The 23,073-nt window shown below is 35.8% G+C and overlaps 8 protein-coding genes across 8 annotated transcripts; 6 read left to right on the top strand and 2 right to left on the bottom strand.

The window, feature by feature from the left end:
* Positions 1-1,891: 1,891 nt before the first annotated feature.
* On the top strand, positions 1,892-7,609 carry Tsp_03558 (hypothetical protein). The gene is made up of 20 exons (XM_003379861.1): positions 1,892-1,987; positions 2,218-2,233; positions 2,296-2,311; positions 2,456-2,496; positions 2,547-2,651; positions 2,713-2,898; positions 2,977-3,122; positions 3,191-3,318; positions 3,375-3,604; positions 3,650-4,251; positions 4,693-4,799; positions 4,892-4,942; positions 5,078-5,416; positions 5,486-5,851; positions 6,005-6,024; positions 6,161-6,243; positions 6,391-6,699; positions 6,857-6,880; positions 7,241-7,344; positions 7,594-7,609. The coding sequence occupies exons 1-20, from the start codon at positions 1,892-1,894 to the stop codon at positions 7,607-7,609; spliced, it is 2,985 nt and encodes a 994-aa protein (XP_003379909.1).
* A 55-nt stretch (positions 7,610-7,664) lies between these two features.
* Tsp_03557 (DNA-directed RNA polymerase II subunit RPB9) lies at positions 7,665-8,401 on the top strand. The gene is made up of 4 exons (XM_003379860.1): positions 7,665-7,723; positions 7,865-7,996; positions 8,055-8,181; positions 8,348-8,401. Exons 1-4 carry the CDS (start codon positions 7,665-7,667, stop codon positions 8,399-8,401), a joined length of 372 nt encoding a protein of 123 aa, XP_003379908.1.
* Positions 8,402-8,805: 404 nt separating this feature from the next.
* On the top strand, positions 8,806-10,530 carry Tsp_03556 (alpha,alpha-trehalase). The gene has a single exon (XM_003379859.1). It carries the CDS (start codon positions 8,806-8,808, stop codon positions 10,528-10,530), a length of 1,725 nt encoding a protein of 574 aa, XP_003379907.1.
* Positions 10,531-12,111: 1,581 nt separating this feature from the next.
* On the top strand, positions 12,112-12,933 carry Tsp_03555 (hypothetical protein). The gene is made up of 5 exons (XM_003379858.1): positions 12,112-12,144; positions 12,293-12,343; positions 12,411-12,504; positions 12,591-12,751; positions 12,814-12,933. The coding sequence occupies exons 1-5, from the start codon at positions 12,112-12,114 to the stop codon at positions 12,931-12,933; spliced, it is 459 nt and encodes a 152-aa protein (XP_003379906.1).
* Positions 12,934-14,532: 1,599 nt separating this feature from the next.
* On the top strand, positions 14,533-18,124 carry Tsp_03554 (putative CCAAT/enhancer-binding protein zeta). Its single transcript, XM_003379857.1, has 15 exons — positions 14,533-14,686; positions 14,747-14,811; positions 14,901-15,026; positions 15,130-15,365; positions 15,440-15,648; positions 15,828-15,942; positions 16,014-16,275; positions 16,338-16,485; positions 16,548-16,693; positions 16,787-16,898; positions 16,972-17,107; positions 17,175-17,255; positions 17,455-17,716; positions 17,743-17,854; positions 17,940-18,124. The coding sequence occupies exons 1-15, from the start codon at positions 14,533-14,535 to the stop codon at positions 18,122-18,124; spliced, it is 2,349 nt and encodes a 782-aa protein (XP_003379905.1).
* A 1,090-nt stretch (positions 18,125-19,214) lies between these two features.
* Positions 19,215-19,632, bottom strand: Tsp_03553 (hypothetical protein). The gene is given in 3 exon segments (XM_003379856.1): positions 19,215-19,297; positions 19,373-19,596; positions 19,607-19,632. The coding sequence occupies 3 exon segments, from the start codon at positions 19,630-19,632 to the stop codon at positions 19,215-19,217; spliced, it is 333 nt and encodes a 110-aa protein (XP_003379904.1).
* Positions 19,633-19,720: 88 nt separating this feature from the next.
* On the top strand, positions 19,721-21,631 carry Tsp_03552 (NIP3-like protein). The gene is made up of 3 exons (XM_003379855.1): positions 19,721-20,170; positions 20,700-20,762; positions 21,557-21,631. The coding sequence occupies exons 1-3, from the start codon at positions 19,721-19,723 to the stop codon at positions 21,629-21,631; spliced, it is 588 nt and encodes a 195-aa protein (XP_003379903.1).
* A 29-nt stretch (positions 21,632-21,660) lies between these two features.
* Tsp_03551 (conserved hypothetical protein) lies at positions 21,661-22,427 on the bottom strand. Its single transcript, XM_003379854.1, has 2 exons — positions 22,197-22,427; positions 21,661-21,741 (listed from the first exon to the last, which is right to left on the bottom strand). The coding sequence occupies exons 1-2, from the start codon at positions 22,425-22,427 to the stop codon at positions 21,661-21,663; spliced, it is 312 nt and encodes a 103-aa protein (XP_003379902.1).
* Between the last annotated feature and the right edge of the window lie 646 nt (positions 22,428-23,073).

The raw sequence follows: 23,073 nt of genomic DNA, 5'->3' as shown, positions 1-23,073 counted from the left end.
TGGTCTGCTGTACTTGTTGCACATGTGATGCCAGGCAGGCAGAACGTGGCCGCAGTGGGTTTCGGCGTCGAAAATGAAAACTGCTAAATACCGCCGGCTATGAAATGTAATATCTTTTTGATGTTTTCCATCTTCCATCATGTGAACGATTTATTAGTATTTCAACATATTTTTAAGGCATTTGGCTGAAAAGTTACCAAACTGGAACGATGCTTTTGATGATAAGTTGAGACCCAAATATCACCAGTGAAAGGTCATTTTGCTTTTGCATATCTGATTTTCAACAAAATCAATTCATTATTGAACATGCTCGATTTTGAATTTTCAGAATTATGACAAAACTTGAGTGTATGCACTGCAATATATACCAATATACAATACAATTTGCACGCAAGAGAAACAAAGAGCAGAAATATAAATGCAGCATTCGTGAGTTTAAAAAAAGTACGAAACAAACAGGGAAAACAATTAAAATTGAAAGTAAGATTCTTGAAAATTATTTGTTGAAATTGATTTATGATGATTTTTTTTTGAAAAAATTATGCAACATTTAGAATTTGTTATATTGATTGGGGAATTGAAGTTGTAATTTCTTTTGAGATATTTCTGTTTTCTTTTCACAATGGGCAATGCCATTGGTGAATTGTCAACTCTGAATTCAGAAATTAAGATGACACTTTTTGAATGCTGTCATGATGTGAAAATTGCATTGATTGACAGCTGAATTGTGTATCAGATTCAATTATTAATAGTTTTCTTTTACAATTTCAAACAAACACACAACAGTAAAAATCCAATTTTTCAATTCGTCTCTATTGATTTTGTTGTACATTTTCTTTTGTTTAATATTCAGTGCACACTGTGAAGCGCAGTTTAAACTATTTTTTCCCACTGCTTTGTTTGTTTGTGTTTGAATATTTTTCCTGGCGAGACACCGTTTTCCAAGAATCAGATTCATCTTTTGAAATAAGTTTATGGAAAAAAATTGTCATTTTGAAAATTTATTGATAATTATTCACATATCGCATGTGAAAGTTGCTCATACAAAGTTTAATGTTCTACTGTATAGTTAGTTATTTTTTATTTCTTTAAACAAATTAGATAACAATTTATGTCAAAGTGCTTTTTGCAAATGTTGAAAATTATGATAAACATTTCTGTAATCGATAAGTTTGTTTGTTTATTGTCCGCTCCGCTATAATTGAACACAATTGTTCAGCTGAGCTTTGTTTCGATTACACTTGAATCGAATTGAATTTGCAAAAAGCACAACAGAAGCAGATATCTGCTGTATGTAAATAAATGTATGTACCTGTATGTAGTTTACAATATATTTTTAACATTTCATTTTCAGGCAAACTGTCGAGCGTTTGATTGAAATGATTTGTTAAAAAAAACAATAAAAAAAGAAAAGCAGTGTAACACTCGTTGAACAGAATCAGTACGTTCAAAGCGCATTTAGATGTTTCAAAAATGCAACGACAAAGTTTATTAAATTTAAAATGGGTAAAGTTTAAAATAAATTTGCAAAATTTCGTTAAATACTTAGAAATTACATTTTCATGCAGATTTTATAAATTTGGCCATTTTGTATAATTGAAGTAATAAAGTATAATTTTTCTCATCACTATTCAAATATAGAAATTTCATTTTATTTCATTTTACCTTAAAATATTTTTTATTCTATTCATTATTTTTAAATTATTTTAAAATAATTACTGCAATTATTATTTCGAAATAATTTGAAAAGTAGGACAATAATTTTCAACAAACTTACATATCAAATAATTCCACAGTAATAGTTTATCATATATTTTTGAATTTCAGTTTGGTTTTTTATTTCATTTTCTTTTTTAATCAATACAATAGATTTTTTTGGCATTTAAAAATGATGTTTTATCCGAAAGAAGATGTTAGATTTGTCGCTGTGCGTAAGCCAAGCGATAAGTCAATTTTGCGTCGTCTAAGCTCTGCTTATTATTATCACGTAAGTATTGGATTGAACTTTATTACGAATAATAATTAAGTATACAAATATAATCGGAAAGCACAATTATCTGTAGCTAATATTTCTACGTTCATCAATCTTCGCACAGCTTCAATTTGTTGATGATTTGAGTTTAAAGCAGTTTGTTGCTTCATCAGATATGCACGAGAAATTCAGAAAGAAATAATTTGATAATTTAATTTAAAGTAAATTTATTTTACATTTCTCAGGTAAGATTATTGTTCGGTTATTAACTGTTGCAGTATTTATGGTGATGGTTTTGATTTTTTCATTTTAACTTTTTCTAGTAGCTAACTGTCGATTGTGTTTATAGTTTATGTTTAGTTTACAAAATTTATTTCAACAGTTCACTTTTGTCAAACTTGGTAGATTTGTTTTTAGTTTGTATTTGCGTAAAGTAGATATTTGTTTTTTAACCATTTTTGTTTAACCAGTTGATAATTTTAGGAACCTCATTCTATATACCGATGCCGGTTTAATCCAAGTGCGTTTTTTCATCACTTGCTTATCTTATGATTAAATTAAATTTTCATTTCAGGCATAGATCTATGGAATTATCTTGGCTTCTGTGATGAGGCAGGATTTTTTTATTTGTATGATACAATGTTTTTTGAACAAAAGAATGATCCAAAATTATTGTTTAGTAAGTAGGATTGTTTTTTCCATGTTCAATGCTTTTCATGTTTAATACTTTTGACTTTCAGAATTGCAGCTGCATAAAAATGCGGTATGCGACTTTGCTTGGCATCCTTGTGGTCGAGGTGAGGTGCTAACAGGCTCAGCCGATGAACGTATTATACTGACTGACTGCAATACTGCAAAGGCGGTTCAATGTTTTCATGGCCATTCCTATTCAATTCGTTCACTTTCATGGTGTGCGGAAAATACGAGTGCGTTTTTAGCATATTTTGTGTTATATTTTCAAATTTTGGAGTGTAATATCATATATATGTATTTTTTTAAATTAGATCTGTTTGCGTCAGGTGGACGAGATGGCGCCTTAAGAATTTGGGATGTGCGTTTACGTGCTGGTTGCGTTTCGACCATTGCCAAGGCGCACTACTTCGGTGATTTTCAAACTGCATCGTCGTCAACTTTATGCAATCAAAAACGGGTAAAATTTTTAAATACTTTTTACATTAAGAATAACTTCTTTTTTTCATTAATTATGTTGTAATTTAGACAAAGACGAATTTACGAAAAATTCTGATGTCAGACGTACGAAGGTCAGGAGCGTCGTTAAATGTACCAGTGACAGGCGTTCATTTTCACAACCAACACTACGTCTTGTCCGGTGCATACACTAATACGTAAGTTGAATAATTGTTGAAATAAAATTCCATTTATTTCATTCTTTGCGTTGTAGGGGAATTCGCATATGGGATCTTCGGAAATTGTTGCAGGCTAATAAAGCTGTCGCAGCTGTGGATATTTGGCCATATCCATCGCCAAGAAATTCCAATTACAGTCGGTATGGTTACACAACGTTCTGCGTGGATTCTAGCAGAAGCTTGCTGTTTGTACCATGCACGGATAATACAGTTTACCAGTATTCGTTGTCCAGTTTCAACCCAAAACCAAGTAATGGCTTGTATGGTGTTTTTTTCAAAAGTTATACCAATTGAAGAGATTGATTTTCAGTTGCCCGTCATACCGGCGTCAGCATCAATACCTATTACGTCCAGTGTGCTGTTTGTCCTTATGCTCCTTATCTTCTGTGCGGTTCGTCAAATAACAAAGCCATGATTTGGAATATTAACGAGTCTGGTGATCCACAGTTCTCGCTTAACGATTTCGAAGGCAGAGATGCGAACTCTGTCACTTGGAATCACTACGGTCAGTTGGTGACTTGCTGCGATCCGCCTTCGTGGCGCATTTGGACCGTCTATTCTGAGAAACAGCAACAACAGTTGGATATGGAACGTAGAAATTTGGTTTTGCGTATTCAAGAAAATCAGAGATTGGAAAGTCTGCAGTCTGAGCGTGTACAACAGCAACAACAACCGTTGGAAGAACCAATTTGGTTTGCGTCACAAGCGCGGTCACCTTCACGTATGCAAGCGCTGGCGCCGGTCCAATCGTCGCCAATGCGTCGCTATTTGCACCAAAGGAACAAGCGTCCGGCATCGACGTCGCCACTTTCAACAGCTGCTCTGGATGTGAACCAACCGGGACCAAGCAGACCGGTCAGCAGCAGCAGAGCGCCAACAACGACGCCAGCTCGAAAGCGAGTCCGAACCACAGTGCACAATCGATCATTGCTCGAGTTCTTTGCAAAATCGCCATAAAATCTGTACTTTTTTCACACATTTAATTCATTTGCATCTTGAAGTGTCGTTCTGTGTTGATGATGAATTGATTGAACTGAGTGAGCATTTTCTGTTCTCCCATTTCAGTACTTTTATTTTGGATTTTTTAAAATACTTTCTTGCAAAGCATAAAATTTAGCTTTTTAATGTATTTTTTAAATTAATTTTTTATTTAATATTTTTTTACAAAACCGAATGCACATTTAAGAAGTTGGTATAATAATATATTATTGATGTTTTTTTGTTTTTTGAAATTTCATCATAAAATTCAATTTGTTAAAATTGTTTCTGTTGTTCCTGTTGCTGCTGTTGTAGGGTTTGTTGAACATTTCAATTGTAACACATTGAAATTAAAATGTGTGGACATTTTTTGAGAATACGTATTATGAAATTAAGAAGCACTTTAAATTTGCCGGTTATTTCACAGACTTCCGCTTCAACGTTGAACTGGGGCTTGCATGGCTTGCACGCCGGAATATCAGGTATGGCAGTTTTTTAGCGTTCAGTTTGATTGTTTCATCTGTGAATTATTTTCAGATTTCGATGAAAGCATCTCAATTTTCCAATAATTTAGATTCGCTAGTGAAATGGAAAAAATGCCGCAGCACAGTATTCTGATGTTCAGGTACGTATTTTCTTGTACATTTGATTTGAAATTCTGTTGTTTAATTTAAACAAGTCAGTTGACCAATGAACGTTTGCCATGTAATTGCTTTAAAGTCCATCAGATTATATAAGTGCAAGTTTATAAGATTTAAAGGTTATTCTGTTTGTTCTCCTTGGAGCTGTTACGTTCCGTAATGGGCGACAAACCAGTAACCCCTCAAGGTAGTTTCTTTCGTGTTTACAGCCAGGACCGCCAATACCGAGACCTGGCCATGACGGGCGACAAAGCGTCGAAGTTGGCATGCGGTCCAACGAAACGGGCATTCGACCACGACGTTGTTTGGGCAACGGATCATCCAGCGGCTGGTCCACTGTTGGACGAATTGGTCGACGCTATGGTCTACGCGAAATGTGACGTCAACGTACCCGACGATGCGAACATGAGTGTCATGATGACTCTTCGTACAGTGAACATGGAAAAACCACAAATCAAGTACTGTTTTTTCTTTCTTCTTACTCGAATATTAAATGAATTAATTTTATTCATAAATATATCATTTAGACAAGACGCCGCTTCGGGCATGCGTTCGTCGGCCCTGGACCCGGAACGTATGAAAAGCGTTTTGCAAGCCATGCAAAAAAGCGGTGCGCAGGGAGTGTCGCAGGACAATATTGATCGCGCGTTGCAGTTGATCGAGCTGGCTTTGAAAGAGAAGCGTGCGATCAGCATTCATGAAATGGAAGAAGTCCTCCGCTTGGTCGAGTTCAACGTTTTCATCGGCGCCGATGGTTTGAAGCAAATGTTCGAACGTTTGGTCAATGACAGGACACTAACAGAAGGCCAAGCCAACGGCATACTCCAGCCTTTGCTTGCGAAGGCTGCTTCGAAGGCCGACGGAAAGCTTCCCATGCAAGAAGTGCGTGAAGCGTTGAAAAATTTCACCAAAATGAAAGAATAATTCCTTTTCATTTTTATCTTCTACTGACTTCATTGACCAAGGAGGTCACTGATTCATTCATTCATTCATTCATCATTTTAAATTTCATTTCTTTGTATGAATTTTTTATAAGATAATTTAAGATTATTTTTTTACCACCTTGGTATATGTAATTTCAAAAATCATGATATAATTTCATATTCAAATAAAACTATTATTTAAATCAATTTTTGTTCAAACAACTTACAAGTCTAACTGATTATACACGTCGATTGATGATTTTTTTTTACATTATTTAGCCTACGCTGGGACGGTGCATGAGCACGCCAACAGTATACCAATTAAACGAACCTGCAATCTTTTAAATTTTTGTACTGTGGGCGTTTGTATACAGTAAGGCAGAAGAATATACGAAAACTACACTTTTCTTATTTATTTATTTATTCCAATTTATGGTTATATGTTAAATTAAAAATTTATTGTTTACTCACTCTTGATTGTTAAACATACATTAATAAGTTCATTATAGAATCTTCATTATCTTTTCAAAGTCATGCGAAGAAGCGGTGCGCGAAGAGTAACGAAGGACAATATTGATCGCGCGTTGCGGATGATCGATCTGGTTGTGAAAGAGAAGCGTGAAATCAGCGTTCAGGAAATGGAAGAAATCCTCTGCATTGTAGAGTCCAACGTTTTCATCGGCATCGATGGTTTGAGGCGAATGTTCGAACATTTGGTCAATAAAAAGACACTAACAGATGCAGAGGCCATCGGGATACTCCCATCTTTGCTTGTGAAAGCTGCTGCGAAATCTCAGAAAAAGATTCCCTTGCAAAATGTGCGTGAAGCTTTGAAAAATTTCATGACATTGAAAGAATATTTCTTTTTCATTTTTGTCTTCTACTCAGTTTACAAAGGCGTTCTTTGATTTATTCATTCATCATTTTACATTTCATTTCTTTGTATCAATTTATTTCATTTATTCTTTTTTTAAGATAACTTTTACTACCTTGGTACATGTAGTTTAAAAAATCATGATACAATTTCATATTGAAATAAAACAAATATTTAAATCAATTTTTGTTCAAACAACTTGTAAGTCTAACTGATTGTACACATCGATTGATGATTTTTTTCACATTATTTAACCTGCGCTGGGACGGTGCATGAGCACGGCAACAGTATACCAATTCAAACGAACCTGCGATCTTTTAAACTTTTGTACTGCGAACAGTAGTTCACAATAAAGCAATAAAATACACGAAAATTATACTTTTCTTATTTATTTATTTATTCAAATTTATGGTCATATGTTAAATTAAAAATTTATTGTTTACTCACTCTTGATTGTTGAACATACATTAATAAGTTCATTATAGAATCTTCATTATCTTTTCAAAATTACCGTACAAATATCAAATCACAGTGTAATTATTCGACGTCAGTGCGGCTCTATTCCGTCCAACAGCTCAACAAACTTAAGGTTTATTTTAATTTCTGAATTGCATTTTATAAATTGCACGCAATATCCAATGGTCAGCAAATTTTTCGTTATAATATGATCGTTTTTGATCATGCTACTTTAGCTGAATATTAATTACACGCTGCCATTCTTCCAATATTTAATATTTAAGCCTTTGTATTATTTATGCTGTGTGCCAATTTATTTAGAACATTTCGAAAAAAAGCTTTAGCGGTCTTTTAACCATATTACTTTAAATATAATTTTTAGTTATGTTACAAGTTAATGAATGATGTAACTTATTTTAGTGATTTGCTTTATTACTTCAACGCCCGATCATTATGCAAGAAGCTGAAGAAGTGCCAAATAAAATTGTTGAGTATAGCACGGTGTACGAAAAGTAAATTATCTAAAATGCATTTTCATACAGGTGGAACAGAAGGCGCATGTTGATACTCTGAAACATCCCGGCATCATATTTTGTCCGGAATGGTAAGACTGATTGCTTGAAAGTTTAAAGTAAAATCTAGTCCACTTTTAGTAATAACATTCTTTATCCAAAAGAAGATAAATCCAGGCGATGTCTGTTGTATGCATGTCGTAATTGTTCTTATGTGACAGATGATATTGTATCCGTCTGCGTATATACGAATAAGCTGAGACGTGAAATAGAGTATGTGGAGATTTTTATATAATTAAACGAATATTAATTATTTTTCTTACTTTTTAAGTGAATTGGCGCAGGTGAATGTCGATGTCATTTATGACCCAACATTGCCAAAAACAGATGATCATTCATGTCCGCTATGTAATAATTCGGAGGCTGTTTTTTTTCAATCACAGAACACGAAAGCAGAGGTAATGTTATGTTTGCTGATAATTTAGCTTTTATATTTTTTAATGAAACGCGTTTTCATCCCATTAATGTGAGGAAAATTTGTTTGTTCTGTCTAAAATGAAAAAAATGCAACTTAATTCTATTGCCGAATTGTTGCATGAGAATTCTGTTTTATTTTATTGTTAGCAAAAACTTGTGATGAGATTGTTGGGTGCAGCCGGAAGAAAATTTTATTATTGATGAAATGAAAGGGGACCAGAATTTTTGAATTTTTAAAGTTGACATGTGTTGGAAGTGGAAAATAGCATCAGTATGTACTTGATTATCTTATTAGTTGTTGTTGTTAACTTACTGTAAAGTCGTACGTAACTTAATTTGTCAATTGTTTGGTCACGGTGCGTGACTGCGCGGCAAGATCGAATGTGTGACAATTGCCAACGCGTTATGTCGCACCAGCTTTTCGGGAACGCTTAAAGTAGAGCGCAGCCAGAAAAAAAATACTGTCTGCTTGTCAACTGACACACGTACTATGTATTCTTGCTGACTGACTAGTTGTCGCTGCTGTTCACTGCTGTCGCTGGGTGAGCGGAGCGTTCGGCTTTGAAAAAAATACTAAGCCTAATAATAAAGTAAGCTTGGACAAGATGATGTACTATGTGGTGTCGTTGTTGAGTCAAATCTACTGCCAAGGTCCGATTTTGGACGCTGTTCAGACGGCGCATTTATTTCCTGATTCGAAGTATTTTGTCGACATGGCATTGAAAAAGGATCCAATAACAACTTTGCAAAATTTCATCAGCCTCGGTGATAGGGTGAAAGATAAAGCAGTGCTGCGTGCTTTTGTTGACGAACACTTCGATCCTCCTGGTACGGAATTGGAAACTTGCTTTCCTGAAGATTGGAAACCAAGTCCCAAATCGTTTAATGTGATCAACGATTATGAATTTCGACGCTGGGCAGTGGCGTTGAATCGAATCTGGAAAGAACTCTGCCGACGAGTGAAGAGCAAAGTGTTCGAACATCAAGAGCTGTACTCACTGCTTTATGTTCCCAATCCGTTCATCATTCCCGGCGGTCGTTTCCGCGAGTTCTACTATTGGGACACGTTCTGGATCGCCAAAGGTCTGATCGCTTCGGAAATGTTTACAACATTGAAAGGCATGATACGCAATCTGGGCTACATGGTTGAGAATCACGGTTTCGTGCCGAACGGCGGTCGGGTGTATTATTTATTTCGATCCCAACCACCGTTGCTCATTCCCATGGTTTACGATTACTACTTGGCCACTGGTGATATTGATTTTTTGCAAGAAATGTTGCCCCTACTGGAACAAGAGTACAGTTTTTGGTTGCTTCATCGTGGTATGACTTTCGGTGACGACAGTAATAATTATATGAAATTGTTCCAATACAAGGCGGAAATGAAAATGCCCAGACCGGAGTCTTATCGAGAAGATCTGGAATTGGTGCAAAATTTGACCGATGACCATGCTCGCGAATTTGTCTGGGCTCAAATTGTATCCGGTGCCGAGACGGGCTGGGATTTCAGTTCACGGTGGTTCTCGCATACTGGACCCGAGGCGTTCACGTTGCGTTCCATCCGCACTTGGTCTATAATTCCGGTTGATTTGAATGCGTTCATGTGCATGAACACGAAACTGTTGGCCAATTTGTACGAAATGGCCGGCAACGTGACCAAAGTTCTTCTTTATCAAGCTCGATTCGAGCAAGCGAAAGCGGCAATGAAGCATATTCATTGGAATGAACAAGACGGCATATGGTATGATTACGATTTGGAAACGAAAAAGCACGTCGACGTTTATTACATATCGAACGTGCTTCCATTGTATGCGAAGTGTTACGACGACGAAGACGTGCCCAGTCGAGTTTACAATTATTTGAAAACGGTCGGCGCGTTGAATTCTACCCGGGGTGTGCCGACTTCGTTCATCCAATCCGACCAACAGTGGGACAGTGCCAACGCTTGGCCGCCCATGGTCCACATGCTTTTGGAAGGTCTGCGCACCAGTGGCGATCCCGAAATAATAGAAATGGCCAAAGAGTTGGCCATACAGTGGTTGCGGTCCAGTTATGATGCTTTTCTGAAAACCAACTCCATGTTCGAAAAGTACAACGTTTCGTCAACTGCCGGTGAGATGCCGTTCGGCAGCGGAGGCGAGTACGAAGTTCAGACTGGCTTCGGCTGGACAAACGGAGTCATTTTGGACCTGCTCGTCAAATACGGTGATGTAATAACTGCCCAAGATGCGACGACTGGTACTATTAATTATTGGAAATATGCAGCTTACGTGGTTGTAATTTCGGCGGTGTTAATATCGACTTTGCTTCTCAAAAGACCAATGTCATGAGACTTTGTATTTTCGTGTAATTTTCTTCGAATATTTATTTATTTTTCAATTGCTACATGTCTAGCCATATTTTCTTTTTCGACTGTGTCTCTTGTTTGGAATTTTTAATAAGCGAACTTTGCAAATTATTTTTATGATATTTAAAAGTTTGTTGCTGGTTTTTTTCTTTTATAAAAGTTGGGTTGTGTTTTTTAGTTGTTTTAAACAAAGTCGATTCGAAAAAAACCGAATTCGAAATAATGAAGCAAAATTAATCAAGCACAAAATTTTGTGCATCAGTGAAGGAAGGACGGAAGGAAAGCTGAGATTGATTATTTAATTGACGAAGGAAAAGCTTAGTGAAAGTTAAAACTGATTCTGTTTGTATGTTTGTGTGTGTGTGTGTGTCTGCATATTTAAAGCATGTAGTATTTATTTTAAAATGTTCTGTTCAGATATGCTCTACTGCAATGTATATAATAATGTTCTGTTGTAGAAATCAATTTTGGTTGTATGTTGTTGATTTTGAATTTTCACTAACAACATGTTGACATGTTCAGCAGTTGCGAGAAGGGGGGGGGGAAGCAGCAAAAGTGCGCTGTTGATCAATTTTTCCTGCATCAGTAAATAGTGGTGTGGTGTATAGCTTGCTTGCTGGTTGCGCAAAAGCAGCGATGATGTAATTATGAATAAATAATAAGGAGGATGTAACTTTATGTTTTGCTTTGCTTTGCTTTCTGGAGCAATTATTTAGCAAAATGAAATATTAGAAAATTTTGAAAAATCAACTTCCTCTTTTTTGCAAAGAAACTTTGTTCAACATTATATTCAAGCAGTATTTGTTTTAGAAAACAGGTTGCATCGCTGAAAGCATTTTCTAGCTGTGGTATTTTCACGCACTCTTTTGTGAAATCTGTTTTCAGTATCTCGGTGGAATGAAAAATGAAAAATATACTTCTTTCTTGTTGTTATTCAATGGGCGGGGACACAAGCAATTCTATTCCTGTATTTTCAGTTCTGTTGTTCAAATATGCACAGCTGCAATTTGTTTCTTCATCTGCGCAACGTCACTTCCTCATGCTTATTTTTATTGTCAACTAACAGTTAGCAATTAGCGAGGAACAGAAAAAAATTTTTTTAAATTTATTTTCATATTTTATTTCTACTTTTTTCACTCTTGCTAACTGTCGAACATTGTTTCAATAGTAAAATGTAATTCCATTTCAATTAATATTTTCTTCTCCGGAAAGACAAAAAAAGAGGGATATAGATACACATTTTTCATATTTCAATGTTGATTCAAAAAGGATTTTTTATATAAATGTATAAAATTTACGCAAACAACGATTTCAAATATTTTTTAATTTTCAGTGAAAATTGACAATATTGTTGCTTTTGTTTTTGTTTTTGCAGTTTTATTTAATGAATATTAATAAAAATGATTTTTTCCTTCTATTGCAGGACAATATGCGATTATATTACGTGTGTACAGCTCCAGGTTGTGCATATCGATGGACAGAATGAAGCACAGTTGCATAGTAGTAGTAGTAGTTGCTATTTTTCATTGGAAGAATATGCATTTATTTACTGCTTATAATATTTATGTATCATAATTCATCATCGATCGTTGCAATTGTATTTTTTTATTAAATAAATTAAAACTCGATTTTTTGTGCTGTAATTCATATTTTTATCGAAAAATATCGATATCCAGTTTATCTGCATAAAATTTTGCCTTTTCTTTTGTGTTTTTGCTTCACCTTTTCTCAGTAGTTTGTTTCAGTTTGTCATGAAAAGCGAATTGAAGCAGGATGAACATGCTTTGAAAGAAGAGGTTTTGCTTTCTTTACTTTTTTTTTTGTTTTCTCAAATTTTTTGTAAAAAATTTTTGAATTTTTCAGATTTTGGGATTTATGAATAAAATTGGCCTCAATAAAGATGGCAAAAATAAAAATTCGTCTCGCATTTCTACCCCAGTAAGACGGGAAACGAAGCGTATTTTTAACAAGAATGGCAAGTTGATTTTTTGTTTTGCAAGCTATACTGCAGTGATTTGATTTTTGAATTCATCTTCTCTTTAGCTGGTGATTCTGCTTGGAACAATAATTCATCTGGAAGCAAGAACAAGCAGCAGCAACAACAGCAACGTGCTGATAAGCTGCTTCCAACGAAAATTAAAACAGAAGATTTGAATGAGCATCCTGCTTCTGAATCTTCGGTGCAAAGATGGTTTGATGCGAAGGTAAGAAAAAAAAATTATGAATATGATTGTGTGTATTTATTGTGGCCTGTTCAAATAAATAGTTTACTGATGTGGTCGGTTCGCAACCGTTGAGTGAACACTCGTTGATGAAGATGGAAGCCTACGCGAAGCAGTTGTTTCAAAATCAAGCTGTCAATTATGAAAAAGGTACTTTGATTTGAATTTTATTTTTCCACTTCACCATCACCATCATCATCATTTTCTCTTTTCACATTAGTTAGTTTGTTCTTTTTTGCTTTTTCTTCTTGGCGATTCAAATTGAATAATTACTTTTCTGGCGCTTTTCAAAAATAGTTGACAGAATAATTTTTATTCATGATTGATGCACGTGGATGGAAAATTGTCGTTTTTGACTGGTTTTTCAAAAGGTGTAAAATATTTCTGCATTCTCAGTTACTTTCCAATTCAACTGCATCGAATTGAAGCAGGTAAATTTGTTCGTTTGTGGGGCTAATTATGACAATTACAACAAGCAGTTGTTGTGTTCGTTGTTCTGTTTTATACAAATTGACAACAAGTTAATATTGTCGTCATTATTGAATTTCAAGTTGACAATATTTTTCCATTTTCATTTCTCCACCCGACGGTTTTTGTTCCATCTCTCTTTCTGCTTGCTGACCGAATTTCTTTTGTCCGAACTATTTAAATCAACTGATTGTTTGTCGTTTGCTACTGTCTGTGTGTTCAGGGGGCGGGGCAAGTGGTCGACGTAAATTCGCTTTTCTAAACACAAGAATAAGATTGAAATTTTCTAAAAATTTCCACTTTTCAATGCAACAAACAGTCAGTCAATTTGTGCAATATAATATTGTTGTAATTGTCGAGCAGAATTTGCAAACTGTCGTCAGTCGGCTAACAAATTGCTGCTACCACTGCAACTGTTGTTGTTGACTAGATTATGAAATCGACAAGCGACCAGTGCAAAAGCATCATCCATTCGAATAAACAACGTTCCCTAGCGCTTGAATTTGCTTGACACTGAATGATATTGTTAACGTGCCATTCGATTTTGTACACGATTGCTTCATCGAGGAACGATAGGAAAAAAAAGTGGAAAAATAATTACGAAATTTAATCGATTGAAAATTAAATTCCAAATACGAGACCTGATTGTGGCTTGGTTTTATTTTTTTTCTCAATTGCTTTTACCTTTTCTCAATGATCATTTTTTACCGTAGGACGATAATTGTAAAGGGTTTTCAAGTTCAAAAGTTCAACAAAAAAAGTTTATTTCCATTGCACATTTGATTTAATGGTTATTTTATTTGTTTTATTTATTTATTTATTTAATGTTGTTTCTTTTTTCAACTTGATTTACTTTCTGAGCACAGATTGAATGAAAAATGAAGAAAATTAATTGTATTTTCTGAACGACACCTATGAACTAGCTGGATATTTTATTATTTTGCTCGGACATTTTTTCCACTTTTTTTGAAAAAAAAAGATGTAAAGTGGGTTTATTCGATTAAAAATACCACGACGAGTTGGGAAAATTTTCAAATGCAAAGGTTGTTGTAAATTTATTTATTTAGCTTTTTTTTTCGAACGCTTAATTGATCGACTGAAAAAGTTGTGCAACAATTTATCAACGAGCACGTGAAATGTAAATTTATCAAATGTGAACATTATTTACTTTTTTTCAATTACTAAATTCTTCAATTTTCATGTTCAAATTGCAACTGTTTGTTTTTGTATTAAATTGTTCAAATTCTATTGCAGAAACGATGAACAAAAAAAATAATTCAAATCAGTTGAGATGGATGAATTCGGTCGCCTCTGGCGGTACGTTGTCGGACAGAGTAGCCGCTTTGGGTATGCTTGTCCAACAGTCGCCGTTGCACAATTTGAAACATCTCGACACGCTGTTGAATAAAGTGACCAAAAAGAACCGTCACGAAGCTTTAATAGCTGCAGGTATGTAAGAGTTTGTTAAAAATTAATTAATAATTTTTAATATTGTTTTTTTTTCTTAAGACGTAGCCAAAGATTTGTTTATTGAGGAACTTTTACCAGATCGTAAATTGATCCCGTTCAAATCGGTGAGTATTAAAAAAAATTATGAAAGTAACATTCTTCATTACGATTCATTTTCTAATTAATTGATTAATTTTATAATCTACTTTTGCAGAGGCCTTACGTTGAAATTGAAAATACAAAAGGACAAAGCAAAGCTGCCGTTGACCGTAAGCTGTTGCTTTGGCAATTTGAATCTGAACTGAAAATGAAATATCAACAATTTTTGCACGCAGTTGAGGTATGTTTGCATTTTTTGGAATATTTTATTATTATAAATTAAAAAATGAATATTAATTGTATGAATATTTTTTTTCTAAAGAAAAAGTCTATTTTCTTTTCAGCAATTGTGCCACGATACAGTAGAGGCAGTTCGGTTGAAGGGTTGCATATTGCTTGTCGATTTATTGATTGCCAAAGCTGAACAAGAACAGTTTATACTTTCATCTTTGGTGAACAAATTGGGCGATCAGAGCGTCAAAGTGGCTACTCAAGTTGTCAAGTTGATCGGTCGCTTGTTTGTTGCACATCCAAATATGAAAGTTGTTGTCGTGGACGAGTTGGAGAAACTCATTTACAGGTGAAAACATTTTTTTACTCATTAATAATCCATATTTATTTGAAAGCAACAACAATTTTATTTTTCTATTCTAGAAAAAATATCACTCCTTGTGCACAATTTTACGCTATATGTGCACTGTTGAAAGTTCCTTTGAACAGAAATAATGACGAAGATTTGGCTTGCAAAATTTTGAACGTTTACTTTGATCTGTTTAAAATTGTTATTCAAAGCGACGTGGAAAATCAGCGTCTTCTCCGGCATCTTTTGCTCGGTACAAACGTGGCATTTTCCTACTCGAAAGGTATGATTATTTTTTTAAGAAATATTTTAATCAGAATTTGTTGTAAAAATTTAGCTTTTTTCAAAATGCACATCCTACGCTTTGTACAGTTATAGATAGATAGTTTGAAAATGGTCATAGAAAACTTTGTGCAAAATTTGAATTTATATTTTTTAATAATTTTAATTGTTGTGTTGTAGGAAAGTTTGATCGAATTTCAGAAGAAGTAGACACTTTGTATAAAATTGCAGCAACGTCATCGCTGTACATAAATCTTCAAGCTTTGGCTTTGCTTTTTCAAGTGTTGGATGTTAAGTATGTCTTTTTATATATCACTTGTCCATCAGTTATGATGTGTAACAGTTAATTTGATGATATACTTTTAGAGCTGAAATTTCAGATCGCTTTTATCGATCATTGTATCGTACAATGCTTGTTCCAGAATTGCTGTCGTCTTCACGATGTCACGCTATGTTTTTTCATCTTTTGTTCAAGTCGATGAGTCAAGATTTTAGTGATCAACGAATACGGGCATTTGTCAAGAGACTGTTGCAAGTTTGTCTTATGGCACCGGCTCCATTTATCTGTGCAGCGTTGCTAGTAATATCGCAAGCATTGCATGGACGATTGAAGCGTTTTATTGCAATAGTAATATTTGCATATGTGTATGTAGAAGCTGTATTGATTTATAACTTTTCAATACGTTTAAGACTGATCAGTGGGTTGAAGATGATCATGAAGAACAAGAAAAAGTAGATGATGAAGAAGAAAAAGAAATTGGAAATGGAAAAAAAAAGCAAACGCCGACCGAATCCAACAACACTAATGATAATAAGCAAAACGCGAATAACATATATGGTAACTTATTCATATTTTCCAATTAAATTTTTAAATATTTCTATTATTTTTGGATTATATAGGTAATGTTTATGGTTCTCGTGAATATAACATTGCTGGTCGTGAACCTTTGCATGCAAATGCGGACAGAGAATCGTTAGTTGAGTTGCTGTTGCTCAGGAATCACTATCATCCAACTGTAGCTGTATTTGCGGAAAACCTATTGAAAGTATATTGAATGATGTTTTTATGTTTATTTTTTTAATAATTCTTAATCAAGCGGACGTCGGGTTCTGTTTGGTTTTTATGTTTTTTTCTTCAGGGTAATCATATAAATTATTCCGGCAATCCGTTGGATGATTTTAGCTTGATGCATTTTCTCGACAGATTTGTATTCAAAAATCCAAAGAAATCTATTTCTGAAAATGTCGAAGGTTTTTTCTTTGTTATTTCGTTATTTGTTTTATTGTTCATTCGAATAGGCTGATTTGGTTCGTTTGGTTTTAGAAAAGAACACTGAGAAACGTGGTTATAAGCGAAAAATTTATGATCCTTGGAGTTTGAGATCATTACCTGTTACATCATCTGCATATGCATTGCATCACAAGAGCCATGTTCCACCAGATGAGAAATATTTGCACAGGTAAGATTTGAAATTAATTAATATCCAGGGATAATATTTTTCATTGTTATTATTATGTTATTTTAAGCTTTATGACTAATGCAAATGTGAAAAGAGCTGAAGAACAGTTGTCCGAAGAATCCGACATTGAGAGCGTGAATAGCGAGGAGTTTGAAATTTTGTTGGGTAAAAAATTAGAAAATTAGATTTCAAAAAACAAATATTTTTAGAAATAATTTTTAATTTTCAGATAAAATGAAACCGGGCTCGAAAAATGAAGAATTTTTGGTCGACTTTTCTAGGCAAGTTGTTTGATTTAGATAGAATTACTGTTTCAAAATTTGTTCTACGGTATAATGATGTTCCAGTGAAATTGGAAACAAACGACGACGACGACGACGACGGCGGTCGAAACGCTCTGAAGATTCTGATGATTCTGATAATCCATCAGATTCTTCTGGAGATGAATCCGATTTTGAAGCGGGTCGATCAAAGCTTAATACTGCAGCCCTTACAGGTGACAATGATGATAGTACTGACGGCGGCGTACTGGATGATGATGATGCAACAACTGCTGCGGAAGAGGTACAATTTGAAATCACCTGCAACGTTGTATATGCAAGTGATGCCGTTGGTGATTTTGGGATTATTTTCAGTTCGGTGAAATCTTGGAAAATGACGATGAAGAAGATGAGAAGAAAAAGCACGACCGTAAACGAAAAGCGTACAAGAAATTTCAAAAAGTTCGTCAACGACGACGGCGTCGACGTTGATGAACAAACTGATGCTTTTTTCAGTTTGTCAGTTTTCATTAAAATATATCTTGAAAAAAGTGAGTATTTTTTATTAACAGTAAATGGCAGTAATGGTTCAGCTTTTAGTAGCAGGATTTTGGATGCTTTGAAATTTCTCTCTTTCACTTTATCCAAAGTCATGCTGAAGATGATGATGGTCCAGCTAGAGGGGATGCATTCAGTTGGTAATGAGCGGAATCTATATTTTTTTATTGTTGTTGCTGCAGCTAAGAATTTCCATTGATGAAGGTGATTATTATAATTATAAGTTGATCATTTTCGTTTATTATGTACTTTTTTGGTTAAGAAAACTGCTTCTCACCAGTTCTTTCTTTTTCAAAATTATCTGTGATGAAGGAGATAATTGTTGCAGCGTACGTCACAGTGTTTGTTTGAGGTGTTGTTTTTGTTGTTTTAGCGGAAGTGGATGTTGAGGAAATTTTGAGTTGTAGAAAAATGAATCTTTCGTTTTATGAATATGTATTATGGTAAAAATGAAACACCAAAATTTGAAGGGAGAAGAAAAACTTTTCCTTGTCTGAGTAGTTTTTTAAGCAACAGGAAAAGTTAAGGACATTTTATTGCAGCTGTTAGTGTGAAGTGAAGTTTCAAGCTGCGGTTGAATTTAATGATTCAGTGAATTGAAATAGCAGAATCCACTTACGCTTAAAATAAGTGGAGAAAATGAAATCGTTGTCATCATCATCCTCCTCCTCCTCTTGCCAGTTGATGGTATGGTCAACGATGATTGGTCAGAAGTGAAATTTCAAGAAGAAAGTTTGCATTTTATTGCTAGACGTGTTATTTGCAAGGTCAGCTGCGGAGAGGGTTCTTTATGGTGCTGTTTAAATTAAATTTAACTGGGCCGGACGAGCACGTTGAAAAAACTTGTTCAAACTTGAACGAGCATGATTTTATGTATCATTTGCCCAAAGCAATCGGTTGTTCTGTTTCCAAAATTCCAAAAACTCTGATGACGGTGTTCGTTCAGTCAATGTCAGCATGTGGTGGAAGAGAATTTAGATATTTATAACAAAATATAGTGTCAGTTGTGCAAAAGATTATGGTTCTTTATGCGAATGATGGCAAGTCCATTTTAAAACTAGCCGGTGGTTTTTATACTGTTTCGAAGAATCCGGACAAAGAGTTTCAGTTTCAAACAGACCGCATATTGCAATAGTTAATACGTCTAGACGTTTGTGCTTAAGAGGAAAAAAAGAACAATGACACGAATATTTCGCTTTGAAATCAGTCGATCTGTTTTATTCGATTCCCATTTTAAAATTGACAGCTTATTTGTGTTTGGACAAGATTTTTATTTATTTATATTTTTTTCACCAAACACTGAGTTGTTGTTGTTGTTGTCGCAGCACGTGCCTATTGAAGTGTACTGGAAACAGTGGCAGCTGTTGCGCAGCTTAAAGCTGCATTTAATTCCTCATTTCCAAAATGAACCTCTATAAACAACCACAGTCGACTTAAGTTTACCTACTTGTCAATATACGGTAGTCACGTGATTGTTCGTCTGTTGTGTGCTGTTGGATGTTCGTTGTGGAACTGTCAGTGTAGCTCAATTGGAGTTTGTGCGTGTGTGTTTGTGTTTGTTGTGCGCGTAGTTTGTCTTTCTGTGCGATTAGCTTTGGCGCGCCCGCCCCCACCCACTCCCCAAAAGCACCACTCCTCTTGGGGATATTGTCGGCGGTAGCTGTGTTCGTTCTGCACTTACTGCTGCACTTGTTTGTTGCTTGACATAAAGTTGAAAAAAGCTGTCATATTTGCTGTTTATTAACTTGTTCAGTTGGTATTAATATTAAGTTTTTTTATCATTTATTGAACAAAGATGAGCTCACCAAGAGGAACGATCGTGGTGAACGAAATGGACGTCGCCGACGCGGACAGTTGGGTTGAACTTTCGCACGACAGCGAGTGCGGCAGCAGCATCACCTTCTTGACAGACCCTAGCGGCGCCCACGGCTCGCCTCACAAGTACACTCCACCTGGTGGTCAGACGAGTCCAGTGTTGCAGTTCGACGGTGATTTGGAACGGGTGAAGTTCCAACTTTGTCGTCAATTCAGCAATATCCAGGGTGGGAAAAGCGCTTGGCTGTCCGACTGGAGCAGCCGTCCCGAGGTGGTGCCGCCGTTGCAGTACAGGAGAAGTGGTACAATCGTGCGCACACCGCCAAACAGTCCATTCGGCTCGTCTGAAGTGGAAACAAGCGACCAGAGCAAGCCGTGGTTCAGTTTGCGTCATTCGCGCTTTGTTCGTCACGACTGGTTCTCACTTGAGGTATTGTCAGTCTACATTCTGGGCAATGTGTTGTCTTTTTTGTTCGGTGTATGCATTGGGCTGGCAATTTGTCGCAAAGGGCGTTCCTGTTGTGGCACGCACTTTTTGCCTTAACAACTAGCTAGTTGGCCCAACATTTTGGCTTCATTTCATCAGGCAGGCATTTGGTGGATGTAAAAAAAGACTTCTCTGGAAGATTACTGTAATTTTATTTTGCTATTCTATTCTATTCTATTCTATTCTATTCTAATCTGTTCTGTTCGGATTTTATTCTCTACCCAAATCGAAGCAACAAACTCTGACAATGATGAAAATGCTCCAGTATCGCCGCGTTTAGCTTGAATATTAATTTTTATCCAAGCGCTGTGCGCTCGCTGTTTTACGAATACGAAAAAAAAGAGTAATAATTCATATACTCGTGAAATTTTTTTCATCATCATATATTTATTATTTTATCAAATTGTGCTGTTCTTTGTTTGTATTTTGAAATCGCTTGTTATTGGAATGGAATCCTTTTTTTTATCTTTAGTTGAATTCGTCGTCCGCTATTCTTGCACTTATCACTAATAATAAATGTGATATGCTTGACGAGGTGAGTTTAATTTCTTTTTTAAATTTGAACTGATTTTTTAATATTTTAATATGAAATTGTAATTTTTCAGTTTCAAACTCACTTTTCTGTTTGGTTTCACTTTACAGTTGCGTGTGTGTATTCAGTTTTCGATAATTTCTTTATTTTTATATTCAAAGTGTTCATATTATTTATATATTATTGAACACAAATGGAGTAAACAATCGTCGTCGGCGGTTGCGGTTGTTGTGGTGTTGATTGCGATCGGTTTCCGATTATATTAAAGCTCAGCTTTGGCTAAAGCACGTCCAGATATGATGATGTGACCAGGCCGCCGGACCAGATGTCTGGTGGTGTGACGATCGAAGTCCATGCAGCTCTTGTGTTCATTCAATATCGTTCGCTGCCCATTGTTCATCTCCATACAAGCGTAGAACAACAGTGTTGACCTGTTTCAGTTGACGTTGGCCACAGTTCCACTGCTTCAGCCATTGATTTCTTTCTTATCCGTTCGACGACTTTGAATTCATTGATGTCTGTCCAGCTCGCTTTTCAAGCTTCCAACTGCATATTGATTGTTCCGGAATTGTCTTTCCTTTCTTTGCTTTTTTCTTTGTTGCTTTCACTAATTGCACGCAACTAATTATTTCGTCGAAGGTGAGCGATGAGCACAGATTTGATCAACAGGAAGAAACGTTATTTTGGGGCACAAACGTTGTTATTTTTTATCAGAATAACACTCACGTAGATGTGTATTTTGTTTGTTTGTTTTTTTCAATTTATTCCAAATTTTTGTTCCCTATTCACATTTTCAGGTGAAATTTTCTTCAGTAGGAATGTCAATCGATCAAATACCTGTGCTCAGTTTGGCATTTCTTCTATTGATTTGATGAGTTTCTGAAGATTCATTGAACATTTTTCAAAATGGACATCCATTTTGTGGTACACGGGTCTTATTTTGTGCTTTTAGAACGATGTGCGACAACAGCGTTGATTTAAACTGAAAAAAAAACAATAACGACACAGATCATCACCGTAAAGAAGTAATGTACTACAATGTAGATAAAGGTATTGTCAAGTCAAACAATTTTTCCTAGGCTATTCATCAATATCCATATGTAAAACCTTATTTTCAATCATTTGTACAGTAATCAGTCATCAGTAAAAACGGTTCTTTACTGTCTTCAGTGTAGTATGATATTCAAATTTCACGCATCACATTTCAACACAACGGTTAATCGAGCAAGCAATGAGAGTTGCAAAACTCGAGCTGTTTTGTGACTATTTTGTAATTTTTCGTCCTCATGATTTATAAATGAAATGTAATTTTCAATATTATTAACACCGTATGGAATTGTCGATAATATTTTAAAGAAAAAGCACATTTAGTTTTATTAATGAATTACGATATTCCAATATAGGTTGTACTTGACAATCATTATAGTTTATATTTACTGTATGTCGTGCGTTATGGCGACATGTTGTGAGAGAGATGCTGGGCCGGTATGAGCGTGTTTGCGTTTTGTCCGGCATGTGAAGAATGTCGTCTGTTTTGATGCGTTCGACACGGTGGCGGAACTTGCTGCCATCGAGCGCCGTTTTCTTGTCTTTGTAGCGACGACGTTGGTGGAAAAAATTTTCACTTGCCTTGCAACGGGTTTTGCTTGCGCCGTTGCATCTTGTCATTTATTGTTCTCCAACCGAACGTTGACAAATAACTTTCGACGTGTCAGACGAGATGGAAGAGCTCGAGGAGCTGTTGACAGATTTGCAAAGAACGACTTCGGCGTTGAAGCAGAAAAAGCAGAAGCAGATGAACACCAATATGGCGTCGCTCCAGTCCAATATGATCAACTGCGACACTGGTCAGTCGGCTAGTTCGGACGATGTCGGTTTGCAGGATGTGGAACAATTGCTCGACGAGTACAGTCAGCAGCGCAGGCTGCGGGGCCAGAACGGTCGGCCCAGGGTGGACAGTTTGTTGGGCGAATTGGATGTGGTCGTTGCCGACGCCGACAAGCAGCAGCAGCAGAACAGTGTCTCGGCCGCGGCTCGAGATTTGGAAAATTTGATGGCGTCGTTGTCTGATTTCACAGTCTCCTCCTCTTCGCACCAACTTCAACGGGACGGATTCGATGCTGATGGTGACGATGATGGTGACGGTGACGGCGACATTGACGGTGACGGTGACGGTGATCGTCGTGCTAATGATAATCAAGCCGACAACAAGCAGTCCGACGATTCGGAGCAGTTCCTCAAGCACGGCATCGGTAATATCCCCAAAGGGGACTGCGCGTTTTGTCGCAAGCCGATCGTCGGTCAGGTGGTGATC

This window comes from Trichinella spiralis (genome assembly GCF_000181795.1).
Source record: "Trichinella spiralis strain ISS 195 chromosome Unknown Scfld2, whole genome shotgun sequence".
NCBI classification, from domain to species: Eukaryota; Metazoa; Nematoda; class Enoplea; order Trichinellida; family Trichinellidae; genus Trichinella; species Trichinella spiralis.
Note: the sequence above shows the minus strand (reverse complement) of the source record. Positions and strands in the feature narration are given on the sequence as shown.